Source organism: Chiroxiphia lanceolata, chromosome 3 (genome assembly GCF_009829145.1).
Source record: "Chiroxiphia lanceolata isolate bChiLan1 chromosome 3, bChiLan1.pri, whole genome shotgun sequence".
Classification (NCBI taxonomy): domain Eukaryota; kingdom Metazoa; phylum Chordata; class Aves; order Passeriformes; family Pipridae; genus Chiroxiphia; species Chiroxiphia lanceolata.
Window position 1 is genome coordinate 27,183,695 of NC_045639.1, and position 14,900 is coordinate 27,198,594.

At 36.9% G+C, this 14,900-nt stretch overlaps 1 protein-coding gene across 5 annotated transcripts in view; it reads right to left on the reverse strand.

The window, feature by feature from the left end:
• The window catches only part of SRBD1 (S1 RNA binding domain 1), a 122,707-nt gene that overhangs the window by 45,187 nt on the left and 62,620 nt on the right, over window positions 1-14,900 (reverse strand). For all 5 annotated transcript variants that reach the window (XM_032683957.1, XM_032683960.1, XM_032683958.1 and 2 more), the window contains one exon: window positions 5,420-5,502. In XM_032683957.1, coding sequence (XP_032539848.1) covers window positions 5,420-5,502 — 83 coding nt within the window. The remainder of the gene's footprint in view (window positions 1-5,419; window positions 5,503-14,900) is intronic.

Below are 14,900 nucleotides of genomic sequence, written 5' to 3' on the forward strand. Positions count from 1 at the left end.
AGGCACCCACTAGAGGTTTAGAAAAACTTAGCAGTGATGATGCCACATACATCTTTTGAGGGAGGAAGATGATTAAAAAAATGCAAAAAACCTCAAAGGGTTACATGCAGTTTCAGAGCCATGTGTAGGAGAGGCCCATAACATCCTTCCACCACTGTCTACCAGTTTGCCTTCATTGCCCTGAGGCAGGGAAGGAAGGACCCATGCAGGGATGGCCTGAGACAGCAGACAGCACTCTACACAGCCTTCTAGGAGAAAGAAAAAAACTCCTTCATTTCCAACAGGAACTGAGATAAACCTTCAGTGAGATGCCTCACTATTAACTAGCTGGCTGTAGATTTTGAAGTGGTTTATACCTGCAATGCCATAATTAAGACAACTGATCCAATTAAGGAGGAAGCATATCTGATTAAAAGCATTCCCTACAGTCGCACTGTCATTTAACAAAACGTACCCATCTTCTTTGGGGGAAAAGCTCAGGCCTAAAAGGCATATCAAATTGCAACTGAAATAATAAAACATCCTGCAGGTAATAATCAAATGCAAAACTAATGCACTTGAATAAATAGAGGAACACGGGAAGGAAAATGGACAAGAAGGACAAAGGCATTTCCAGACTCAGTTATTATTAGACATTCTGAATAGGCTTTATGAAACTCTCTTTGACCAGGACCTTTCCACATTATATAGAAAACAAACCAAGAATTAGTGCAACAGGGTTTTTTCTCCTGAAAGAATGGCTATTTAAGAGTATTGCTTACAGATTTTATTTATTTGACACAAAATGTTCCAGATACTTGATCTGAAATCAAATACCCTCCGACTTCAGAGGTTACAGAACTACATATATTACTCTTACATCCTTTTGGGATGCTAATTTTCCAAATGTGTCCAACAGAGAAGATGTTACCATGCACAAAAATACATTATGAACAGATTTTTGCACTCCAGAAATTATAAAGACCAAATAGGATGCTGAGATCAGACATGGTGCACATTTTTAAATATTATACACAATTTGTGAAAAATTCTAATCCTTCAACACAGACCACATATCTTGTTCTTAGGTTACAGATGAGTTTGAGCTCCATCTAGCTCTTTCTCTAGAGGTTACTGCTTACTGTTTTTTTTTAGCATCCAGGGATTTTGTACATCAACTGAACATCAAAAGACCAACCAAACTTAACATACTTCCTTAGCTCTACTTTTCCTTTCTCTGCTTTACAATACAGACTCAGGTTTTGACTTTTTAACAGTATATTAATTTAATTGCAACATTTACCGTGATGAACTCATGGACACAAAGTTTATGCTAGTGCTGTTTTACTCACCCATGAAAAGTTGGGTCTCTATTTGAGAGGAAGGATTTTTTTGTTTTCTTACTCATTTTCTTTGCTCTGAAATTCAATTCCCTAACCACAATCTTTGTGAAGAAGCTTTGTTCTCAGCTCTTATCTACATCTTCCAAGATCATTACAATTGCAATGGTAATTCACTGCCAAAATTCTGTTTACAGCATAATAAAGTCTTGAGCCACTAACTGCTTCTTCCCAGATAGGAATTTAGCTTTGAACTGGCATGGGGAGGTGACAAGGCAAACATATTCTGTATCAGGCAGAGTCTGGGCATCATCTTCATGTTCAACTACAGAAGAAATCATAGTAATATGGCCTGAAGGTGATAAATTAATTTTGGCTAGGTTCCTGTCTGGGAGGAAAGAACAATTTTCCTAATGAGATAAAGATGAAGTAAGACAAGGACCTTTAGGCAATTGGAATTTAGTCTGAGAGAGGCCCTAATAAATCAGGTTGTGCTTCTCTTTTTTTAAGGAAATACCTGTTAGGAGATCCGGGGCCTGTTTATTTTTCTCTGACAAACCTGATTTTCTTGGCAGTGCACTAACTCAGAATCATACATTGAAATAGGAATAAAAGCAGGTGGTCAAATAAAAGTTTCAATTTTTTTTTTCATCTAAAATAAGTAAACAAATCCCGACTGATGGGATTCAATCTACACAGATCTCCTGCTACCTCGAAACTTGTATTTCCACATGCAAAGCATCCACAGCCAAATGAGCAGATTTGCTTGGAAAACTTGCACTAGAAAAACTAGGGAATATCAATATTCTCACAAACATGCATATGAAGTACCAAGAGGTTACATGGGAGGGACTGAAAATCCCACAGAAATAGCAACTACAGAAGATGCAGCCCTTTCACATGGTACTCTTGGTGGGGGCACACACTCCACAAACTTCGAGCAAGCTCATATTGTGAGCAGCAGATTTAACACATGAACATTTTCCTGTAGCACTACTATTACTGCTGACAGCAGCAGCAGCAGCTCCTGCACCGGTTGGTCACTCCGCTGAACACACAAACGTTCCTGTACCACAGTCCCATGACAAAAGCTACAGCCTTCATCAGGTAGATTCTACTTCACCAGTCTCTCACCTCAACCTCCAAGAAAAGACTGAAATCACTGTATCTGCCACTGCCTTTACAGCAGAACAGTTTGAGACCTCTGGCTATCATGAACTGACAGGGAGGCCATGTCCCGAGTCAATCAGGCTGTTGTGAAGGCAGCAGCCGCAGCTCTACAAGCCATGCATTCCTGCTCCTCCCTTGTGCCAATTCAGGACACCACGTAGCCATTGCTAGCACCACAAAATTATTGGGGCACTCAGGTAGAAGTAGCAGAGAAGGCAAGATCACTTCCTCAGGGAGTTCACACACTGATCAACACACAGTGAGTGTGCAACTAGCCCTCAAGAAACCACCGCCCTGCTTGCACTACACAGTTTCCACAGTCGCCGGCAGCAGCATGCAGTCTCAGCCTGTCTCTGCCTAAAGACTAGTCGCTGTCTCTCCTTCAGGACAAGAATGACAAAACCTAGATTTGTCAGATTCTTAAATATCAATTTCAGGGTGTTGAAGAAAGAAAAGGTCATATTTAAATGCTAGGTTTAGAGTTACGACAGGCTAAGAAAACAACCACCTCTGTGAAAAGCCTGTTATATTTCTGATCTAGACTGCACATTGCATACTTCAACCCAGAAATTAATAAAAAGCTACAGCCAGCAATTATATTATAAATTAAAATGAAATAAAGCATTTCAAATTGCCTTGGATATTATAAAATTCTGTGCCTGAAATACTCTTTATCTGAGGGATTATATCAGCTGTTGCTCTGGGACTCCCTGTACAACACAACAGCTTTTTCCATGCCTGTCCTCTGAGACACCAGCAAGTGACCGTTCTCTCTGAAGGAAGACAAATCATAAAAGCTTCATTCCTCTTCTCCTCCCTTCCCCTCCCCTGCCTTAAGAGAGCTGTCATCCCCAAAGGGCAGCAGACCACCTGACTTCACTTTCAAGAGTGTAAATTTGCTTTCAGTAGGGTCACATAAAGATCTAGTAATTGAGAAATTTCTGTATCACTGAATGAGCACATTATAGCTCTTGTGGTGATTCTTCAGAATTCCGACAGGACGTTTATCTACCTCAGAGAATTTATTTAAACCGTGACAAGACTTAAAAATGCAGATAGCTGGCAATGAACAACATTTGAGGTCTACCTCCATCAGGCTGCTAGGAATTATTTCTCTGAAACTTTTCATATAACCAATTTGGACATTAACAAATAACGTAGTTGGGGATTTACTTCCAACACACCAGTAGCAGATCAAGAAGCTTCTCTGAAAGGGTCAGTAACACGGTACTTACATTGTTCTCTATCACTGCAAAGCAAATCATGCCAGTTTCAGCCTCTGAGACCATAGGGAACTCTTGCAATACATTCAATGTAACATTCATCTCATAGTACAATGCTCCCAAACCCATATAAGCACCAACAATTCCATGTCTTTTTGCTTTAGATGTATGCTTGTACAATGCCCATGTGAACCATAGGAAATGGTGTGCATCTAAATCAATACCTTATAGACACAGCAATGCAAGTTCCTAGTACTCAAGAATTCACCATATACTTCAAAAGAGTAAAATATTTCATCTTGGAATTGATTTTTTAAAAATTTTGTTTAAAAAGAACATCAACCAACTTCTCTACGTACTGATATAGCATTTTCAAGGGGTATTTTTGGTAAATACTTTTTCTTTAAAGCAAGGATGAACAAAAAAATCTGTATCACTGTTCATTAGTTTTGTTTTGACATATTGCTACTATTGTTATAAATAAAAGCAGTGGGCCTCCACAAGTAAGGAAACCAACTATGCTTCAGATTGAATCTCCTCTTTTTGCCACCCCCTGATTTATAGCTGCCACCATTAAAGCACATTTTCACTGAAATCTGGATACATATGTTAAAGAAATCTACAGTATTTCAGCCCTTCAATCTAATTTTCCAAAAAAAACCAAAAACCCCAACTACAATATAGTTCACACCAAGGTATTAAAGTTAAGTTTACCGATATGTTTGCTGTTCGCAAGCAGTGTATGTTTTATTGTCTGTGGCAATACAAGTAGGGCTTACAAAAGCAGGTAGGAGTCATTCCTTAACCAACTAAAACGTTGACCTCAGTTCCTTAAAAATCAAACAGGATATACATTTCTTGGAAATTTTTCCTGGCACCTTTTCTTTGTCACACTACCTTTAGCAGTGTCAGTAAAGGATTCTAATGCTTCTAATTGCATTCTATTCCATTAACTCTCACGAACTTATCTGAAAGAACAGACCCAGACAGTTCTATTTTTACTCACATTCTATAGTTTCAAAAATACAGAGAAAAGCACATGTCAAGTTTTCTTTTTCTTTTTTTTTTTTTTGCTTCTCTATTTGGTGGGACTTAAGCATGTGCATAAATGCTTTCCTGAATCAATGCCAACACGCTATAAAATGACAATAACTTATGTACCACTTCTCGATACAATGTTCTTTGTAAAGAGAGTTTGAAGATAAAAGTTACTTCTCAGAAATAATCTACAAAAATGTAGAAAAATCAGAATTGTCAAACATTTTCCAATTCAGCTTTAGTAAATGAAAAACTTCAAAACAAGTGCTTTTATAACAAACTTCTAAGAAGGAATGCACCTAACAGTACAAATTAGTGGCTTCTAAATGGAGGATCAATATCGCATTGCATTTTACACAAAGAGCTAAAACCCCATGCTGTAACAATACAAAAAAGAGAAAGCTTTACAGATCAGGTTACTTGTCTGATTTGACGTTTTTAATAGACTATACATCTGGCTACAGCCATTTCAGAGTCTCAATCACAATCGTTAAAAGCAGAGATTAAAAAAAGAGGCAGTTTATGACTTCTAAGTATTTTCTACCATTCTATCAACACTACAGATGCCTTTTAATGGAGACGTAGCTAGCTGACAATTATAAAGCAGCATCTTGGTGTTGCTCTGTATCATGATAGATTACTTAGATTAAATGATATGTATTATCTTACCTGATACATTCCAACTCCTATGTGTTTGGGCTCAATTTTCACTAGTTCAGCTAATGGGTCTTGAACGCGTCTAGCTATAGAAACTGAAAAAGAGAATTAGAAAACGGTGATGGATTTTGTCTGAGAAACCAAAATCATATAATTACTTTTGCTAATTTTTCTTTTTACATCTTTTACATATTTAATTTCTTTTAAACCTGGAAATAATCAATAATACATTTTTCGCTGTTAGACACAGGACATCAAATATATATTAACCAAATTCGTTATTTGAGTAATTCAAGCAAAGACCTAAGGAGATTTCAAACTGTAATTGTGACATTTAAGTTTTTGAACCACAGAGTTAGTAAATAAAACTGTACATTATACTTTTTCCCATGTATCCATAATAAATGCATATGTAACATTTCAACTATGTAAGAACCCTTTACCTTAACTCACAGAAATGTAGAAAGAAATAAACATTTAAAAAAATAATGGAGTAACTTCACAGACTTGTTCATCTAATAGAGTATTCACTAAGGTATATATTTTATCCTTATATATTATATATTTATCTAATTCAACCATAAAATTCAGTGTTAACTTTGAAAATGGTTCTTTGACTTTACTAATCTAAACTGCATAACAAAACACATCAATTGCAAAACTGCAACCTGTCATTGCTATAACCGTGTTTAGAAAAACAAAAGCAATTTCCAACATTTCTGACGCCTTTAAGAGCACACAGTCTTCTAAATCGAAATGTTGAAGCAAGCCTACATTTATTAATAAATCCTTTGCTTACCGAAATCTCAGAAAAAAAAACAACTCCATTTGCAAATGTAAATTCTCAACTATGGTCGGATTCCGCAGATAGTGTGTTGTATTCAGTACAAATCCCACCTCTAGACCTCCAAAACAATAAAAATAAAAAAACAAGACAAACAAAACCTTCAAAAAAAAAATTAAACAAAAATCCCCATACCAATGCCAGATCTCGTTGACAAGGCTGCTTTTCCTACCACATGCACTTATTCAAGAACAAGAGAAATGTGTTGGGACACAAGAAAGCTATGATCCTTTAAAAGCTATGTCCAGAATCAACTCCATAGGGCATTAGTAACTTCAAGACACACTTCCTAAAATTTATTTTACATTTAAATACATTTTTAAGCAAATCAAGAAAGGGTTAGAGGAAGAAAAGGAGTTAGAAGTAAAAAACTATGAGCACAATAGTTTGGTCAAACACACATTGTTTAAATAAGAAAACTGCAAGTATCTCCAGGGGTCAATAGCTGATTTTACACATATATAAAAACATGAATATGCATATAATTATCGTATATTATATATTGTACATTATATATAGGTAAAATAATATATATATATATATGTATGTGTTTATAAATGCATCTATAAGGCACTTTACTGAATCACAGAAGTGTTTAAGTTGGACACCTCTAGAGAACACATTCTGTCTAGTCTAACACTCCTGCTGAAACAAGGTCATCTACAGCAGGTTGCTCCAGATCACATCCAGTTGGGTGTAGACTCCACAACCTGTCTGGTCAATCCATTCCAGTGTTTGGCCACCCTGACAATAGGTGTTTTCTCATGTTCAGATTGAATTTGCTGTGTTCCAATCTGTGCCCACTACGTTTTGTCCTAACAGCTGGCCTTCTGAGAAGAATCTACTTTTCTCTTCTTCATTCCCTCCCATCAGGTGCTTATAGCTATTTGTAAGATTGCCCTGAGCCTCCTGTTCTCCAGACTGTGCAGTCCCAGCTCCCTTGGTTTCTCCTTGTATAAAAGGCGCCCCAGACCCCTAACCATCTTTGCAGCCCTAATTTAAATTGCGACCATCACTACTGCAGGGTGTTAGATTTCACAGCATTTCAGAAAATAACTTGACTAAACATTGATACTTAAAGCCAAAATAGTAGCCAGAGCTAACATTTATTGGCTATGCAGGCTCCTCAAACCACAATTGCAAAGTTTAGCAATTAAATGCTGCACTAGAGATTTCATTTTTAAAGATCTGCACTGCTAAATGCACAGTTAACATGAAGTTCACTGCTCGGTCATGCAAGACTTTTCGTATCCTTTATTATCCATTTTAACATGCTGACAAAGGCAGTTTGCTAGCTAGGGTCAGAAAGCACTGTGCTGGTGACATCTGATATGCCTGCTTCTCTGATTGAGAAGTTCTAAATTCAAAGACAATCATATATGCCTTCATGTAAGGAGAAAAAGAAAACAACCACAAAAGATTAACCAGTGTAATACAGCAGTTATCACTTACACAAGTATAGCTTAGTGCATAAACACTTCTCTATAACAATAATTCATATTAATTACTTTGAAATACTAGTGGTACCTATCACCCACCACCTAACAAACAAAAGCGAAACAAAGCACCACTTAAAGCAGTGCTGGTTGTTTCCTTCCAAAGAAGGAAACACAACTATATATTTCTTCTGAATGCATCGATGCCTATGTATAGGTACTACACTTGTCCTTCAGCAACCCTCCTTAAACCTAGCTTGCTTGATAGCTATATAATGTTTTAGAGAATTTTCTTTTAGTTCTACCTAATTGCAAAACACATTTCAAAGTTACATTTCAGATAAGCTGAGAGCAAATACCTCTCATTGTCCATATCTCCTTTCATTATATCTTTTAAAAATAGACAACTACATGGATAGGTTGATAAAGGAATTTTCCAAGTATAAACTTCTCTTGGGAACCTTCAATTCAAAAATAAAATTTAGACTCTTTTTGTCATAATAGCTTGGTTGACAATGCTGTCATATCCCTAAGAGGCTTCCAGTGGAGGCGTAGGACCTGATCCAGCAAAGCACTTCAGCACAGATGCATGTTGGTATTCCCACCGGAACTAGCAAAACTATTCACACGCATAAAGTTACACAGACATTTAAGTGGTTTCCTGGATCAGGCCTAATAGTTACAATATCTAAGCAATATCAGCTAACAGTCAGTTATACTATTTAAGGGATGCAGCTCCTATGGCCAATACCAGCAGGATAGCTGACCTGCGTAATTCCCACTAAAGCCGCAATTTTACTCCAGAACTTTTCAAATTAATAAATAAAAGACTGCACAGTAGGAGAAAGGCAAGAATTGTCCACATTCTCTCTAAGCAGAAACTCAGTCAAGATTAGCCTCTTGTACAGGCAAATCCTCTCATTCTTTGCTAGAGTAGCTGCACACTGTAATACCTGGCTCTGTTTAGGGGGAATGAGGCTCCACTCTGGCCATTTGATCCATGTGCCTGGACTTCTAAAATACAAGCAGAGTATCACTGAAATCACAAGGGCTCTGCAGGAGTGCAAGGTCTATTCCTATGGAGCAGAGACAGTAAAACCTGATGGTCTGACATTTTCCCCTTAAAAACTAAATCAAGACTATGAAATTTGATTTTCATATTGAACTATTTTACACTAATATGGGTATTGCCTAAAACTACTTGTTTTTATCCTTAAAGTAAATTTCAGAAATTATTACAAACCATGCATTTTCAGAAGACTAACAATGAAACAGGTAATGCATTCTCACTTCCTCAGATATTAAGGTATTCTTTACTTTTGCTCAAGTAAATACAAAATAAATGATATGATGGCATGTAGGGCAAAACTAGAAAATCAGATTTCTCAAAAGTTATCCACATGGCCAAACATGAAAAGCTTGAGATGCCACTCTTAAAAATACGCTAATCTAAGTAAAATGTGAAAAAAATCCTGTTCAATATTAAACAGGGTATTAAGATCAGGATGACATGACCTGCTATTAGAAATAATTGCACACTTGAGAAACTTAAAGCTTTGAGTTGTGAATTAAGAAGAAAATATTACTGCAATACTTGGAATCATTATAACATACTGTGATTCCCTACAGTTAATTAATGTAAAATTTTAACAGTTTGGGGGGACAGGATGGTCTACCTCATCCTCCAACTTCAGTGCAGAGGAACTTTGCATACAAATGCAATGAGAAATAAAGAAGGTTACAGAAAGTATATTTACTGTAATCCTGTCTTGTCATTAGGGCATCTTCTGGCATTTTGTAAGAAAAGCAATTTAACTGCTTGGAAGTCTTGATTCACTCCACACTTCAGTTATTTGACAAGAGAAACCCACTAGACAGTAAAGTATGCTTGCATGTCTCCAATGAAGATGCCAGTGTGGTGAGCAAAAAGCATCCATAAGAGTTGCTTGCACAATTCACGTCAATCTCAGTGTCTGAACTTCACAGAAAGCAAGGAATTACATTAAAATGTTTTGTTTCCTAATGCCTAATGAGCAGATATGCCCTCACGAGCTTGCAAACACACCTAATGATCTGGCTACTCCTGTCTTAAAAATATCAAATCTCTCTTAATTTCAAATTGACAAATGTAAAATTAAGACTATTTTCCTTACACATATACGTCACATAACTTTGTTCCTCTAGTACTTTCTACAGCAAGTGATATCATTTTTCACAGGGATTAAAAAGAAGAGTTTTCACACAGGAATACTGATAATAGTTTTCAGGTTAAATCTTTTCAGACTAAAGATGATAAAAACTGTCCACTCTCAACAGTGAGGGGAAAAAACAATACAGCAGCCTTCCAACTATTTCTCTAGATAGTATCTATATAAGGGCCCCATGAGCTGCCAGCCCCAAAAAAACCCCACAATTAGCGCTAACTTCTTAGGCTATCTGCCTCGCTTCAGTAATGGAACAGGTCTAAAGCAATCATTAAGACCCAAATCAGACATGCACACTATTTAGGGTGCAAGGGCAGCTGGAAATCTTGTCAACTGTATAAAATTTATTATGGTTTCAAGTATTATGCCCAATTTGGGGGCAGGTTGCCAACTCCTGTGTTCAGAAAATTGCATATTGAAATGTTCTCTTTTTGCACTGCTCTATGTAAGAACTCAATGGCTTAGATAAGGAAGGACTGAAAATGAGGAATGCTTATGGGTAGAATGAAAAAATGCAATTTCTTTCCGTTACAGTGGCATTAAAATGTTGCTTGCCAGCGTAGGCAGAAAAACATTTTTGGCCAAAAGTCCAAGATGATGGCATTCCTTCTTTTAAACACGTCTTCACACAAGGATAAAAATGCGTCCCAGTCAATAACTGTGACAGCTTAGCTACCTCATGAGTGGGAGCATTTGCTTTGTGCTTTGAAACAATATGAAGCTTCCAGATGCGAAGGCAGTAGAGAGTTTTACAAATAAATACATGGCAATCACAAGCCATTAAGCTATGATTATAGTTCAGCTTCAATTTTGTCATAAATGAGATAATTCTGTATTTTTATTATAAAACCTCAGTATTTCATTCTTGCTGAGACATGCTATTATAACATCTAAGTAACTCACCCTTCTCCTATTTTAAATTAACTTTTACACCTTAAAAGTCTGGGTTGAAACTTCACTGTCAATGAAATTAAAAAATAATCTATTAAGGTAATCGGAGACTAACTCACAAATGCATATGTAATTACTGTCAATATATCATACCAGAGTAGGTATGGAAACATTACAACTTATTCAAATCCCTTTATAAAGCCTATTATTGTGTTCAAGATCAATTACTCGCCATAAGTATCTGCAATAATGTTTACTCAGTGATCGATTGTTCAGGTTTCCTGAGTCCTGGAAGCTTTCTATCCTGTTGACCTGAGTTTCACCCTCCTTGCAAAGGATACAGTGAAACGTACAGTAGTCTTTTCATTAAGCATTCTTTCTCAGTAGGTCAGGATTTGTGACACAGTTTTGAATCCTCATATATCTTCTTGGTGGGTTTAAAGTATGCAATTTATTTTAAGCAACTGCTCAACAGCTGCATTTCATCCAAAGTTCTTCTTTGGCAAGTGAGCAGGTTTTTGTTTTAAAAAGGTTACATTTTAGTTTACTTTTAACTCCATAAAACTGATAATCTGTTACTTGCCTAAGATTAATGAAATAATGAATGACAACATTTTACTTATTTACTACAAAAATCTTTAAAAGAGATGGGTTGAATACAACAGAGAAAGTTAGAAATACGTTTAAAGAGAAAAACTTGACAAGTGAATATTACAATGTAGCTTTTTAAAGTCAGTATTTTTTCTTAGAAACACTCTCAAAATCACTTTTTTCAAGTATTAGTAATTTCTGTATCACAGAATAGTATCAATTTTTATCCAATATGAGATGGGAGACACATAATCATTTAATTGAAGCCTGATGTGATTTTTCTGTCACAGAAATGAGTTAGACTTACAAGATGGTATAAACTCCAAAAAAGTATTTTCCACCTGCTCAGCTCAAAAGGTAGATACCATCAATATCCTTTTCACGCTTACACTGCTCGTACTAACTGCATCACCATGCCATTGATTATTGTTACTACCAAAAGTAAAAAATTACTTGAAGTTCTAATCTTACAAGAGCTAATCATCTGTACCAACAACGATGATTAACCTTTTATAACTGACCAGAATATCCTTCCCTATGCCTACAGTAAGAAAAGCAGCTTTGGCAAGTAACACATCATACCACAATATTAGAAGGAGACCAAAACTCCTTGAAAAGCATCCTAGTACTCGTTGCTCCTCTAGCTCCATACTTCAAAGAAGTAACAAAGTCTTCAAAGGAAAATACACAGACACAACACATGCACAGTTACATCCAGAGGAAGGGAAGTAAATGGTTTTCATAGCTCTTTTATGCTAAGGGAAACTGGCTTTACTAGAGAAAGTAAAGCTTGCAGATTACAGATCAAATTATAGATCAGACTACAGATCAAACAACTCCAGGCCACTACCGTGCTGTACAGCTTCAGAGGAAATACAGCACTGATAAGCAGTATGTTAAGGATTATATACCACCTCTCCCACATACCCTGAAGTTTCCACAGATTAGAAGACATTAGATTCTCGTCTAGAACAAGAAAATACAGACTACAAACATCTCTAACACCCATCTAACAACCCATTCAGCATTATGCCACTGGTTTGGGGCAATTCGAGCCCATTTTTCTCTTCCTCAATGTCCTGAAGCAGGCACACATGTCCATGTACAAGTGCAGGAGGCTCAGTCATTTCCAGACTATCTGCAGTTAGGGACTGGTCACAGAGTTCCTGTAACTTCTGTTTAAATTGCAGAGGCTAGTCCACACCTTGAAATAAGCTTCTTCTCTTCAGCAGGAACTGGGTCCCACGGGGAGAGAAGTAACAAGACCCTCTTGTTTCTATTACTAATTATTTATATTACTATTATTAATTAAGAATTATTGCCATTACTGTTAGTTTACTTTCTTAATAGTACTATCATTAATAGGCTTCATCTTTAACACATCACTATTGTTCACCATCCCTTTTGCTTCTAACCACTGCACGTTCATTATCTCAGTGTGACTCTCTGTGTTCTACTTCCAACAGTATAATTTAACTTGTTTTTAAATGCTACAGAATAAAACAGATGCAAGATGATATAAGATTTCATTTTGTACTGCTGTAATTGCACACAACTCATCTAAACATTGGACTGACAAAGTCTTTTAATGCATAAGAAGTCAGCGCTTACTTTCCTTTCTGAAAGCTCGTGGAACTTTCACCAATCCTCTAAAACTAGCTGTAGAAGAAAGCTTCACTTAGACAGCAGTGCAAACAGTTTAACCAGAAGACTAAATAAACCAATAAAGTTTTTGAAAAATGACCTTCTCTCCTGAGTAGCCAAGGGGGAGCAGTGCTCTTTTAAGAAGATGAAGAAATTAGCTCAAGTAGACATCCAGGCACTATGTCCCACACATCTAATCATCAAATTGTTTTACTTTCCTTAAGATAAAGTCAAAAGAAATTACTTTTTTTCCAATCTCTACCTTCTACTTGCTGGCCAGTATGACAGCTCTGAACTCTATGTCTCTAACAGGACCCCAGGGAATAAAACCCTGTAGCATAACAGTCTCAAAGTTCTAACAAGCCCTCAAAGCCTACAAGGCTTTCTTTTGCAAGGAAAAGTGCAAGTGGTGTGTTGAACTTTGAGCGCACAATAATGCAATGTGTTCTGCCCTGTGGAGAGGAGACAAGCAGATGGGATTTGACAATGCTAAGGCAAGATGTGCTGCGTGACCTTTGGCTCTCTCAGATTCTTCTTTATCCTCAGAAAACATCCCTTAGTTTCCATACCGGATTATACCTCTGCATGCAGCACAAGACACACGCTTGCCCTGTTAGTTTTTCAAATTTTTACAAAAAAGTAGCTTTGGGGAATATTTTATCTACATTTGTTGCTTTCCTAACTGGGTGACACAGCTATGTGGTCTTGACAGAGGACCCTAGTCCTTCATGGTCAAGAGGAAAATGAGCATTTTTTGGAGACGTTGCATTAGACAAGCCCAAGTACATTGCTCATGTTCCAGCTTCTATTTTGCTTTTTAAATAGTGAAAGACAGAAAAGATTGCTAATTTGTTAGAGCATTCACCTCAAAAAGAAAAATAACTCATTAATTTAATCAAATTAAGACATTTCTCATTTAATATAACTGAGTGTATATCAAAACTAGAGTAAAATCCTAACATGACTACTGCCTCATAGCAATTATCTACCATCAGGCCACTGTTTCACCAGAATTCATCAGTTTCCTCTGATTCTTAATCATTAAGCAACATTCATTTCATTAGGCTATCCACTTCAAGAGGTGGAGAGGAGGCAGAAGAAAAAAATCTGTTGTGAGCACAAGCCAAACAACTGATGCATCTTCCTCATACTAAGGACAACAAAACCTTCACTAGCTGATCATACCTTGTCAAGTTTCCAGGCATCCAGAAAGTATATAAATTCCATATTTCTGTGTGCCACTCCTTCCACACTACTCTTAGATCCTTACACTGTCTATATAATTCACCTGTCCCTCCATGGCCTTTCCATTTTGTCTGTTTGAACTTGCTCAAGACAACAAGCATTTGCAAGTGTAGAAGTGGAGAAGCACTGAGAGAAAAAAAAACAGAAAGACACCTGGCAGTGTCTGTGTGTTGACACCTGCACTCACTTCCTTTATTTCTCATCTCATAAACCTTATTTTTGTGAAGAATACAGGCTCTGTGCAACAAAATAAACCCTAAGGCAAAACTACATAGGATAGGATGGAGGTAAAGCAAAGAAGATATCAACCTTTGTAAAATCATTTCATTCCAGAGTTCACAGGCCCAGTGACAGCAACCAGAAAAGGTCAGCTCTGATTGTCAATGAGTCCATTTCTTTGAGGGAGGAATGCTTGTCACCACTGAATTTAGCTTTTTTTCTTATACAAAGAATACCACATCAAGACAGTCATCTCATGTGCTCTGATAATGAAAGATAATTAATGGCAAGCAAATTACTGGTAAATTTGCAAGGCAAAGTACCATACCCAGTGAACTGTTACAACTGCTTCAAATGGAAACTTGCATCCAGGCCTTGCATTGAAAAAAAGGCACAAGCAAGTCTCAATCAGAGAGACC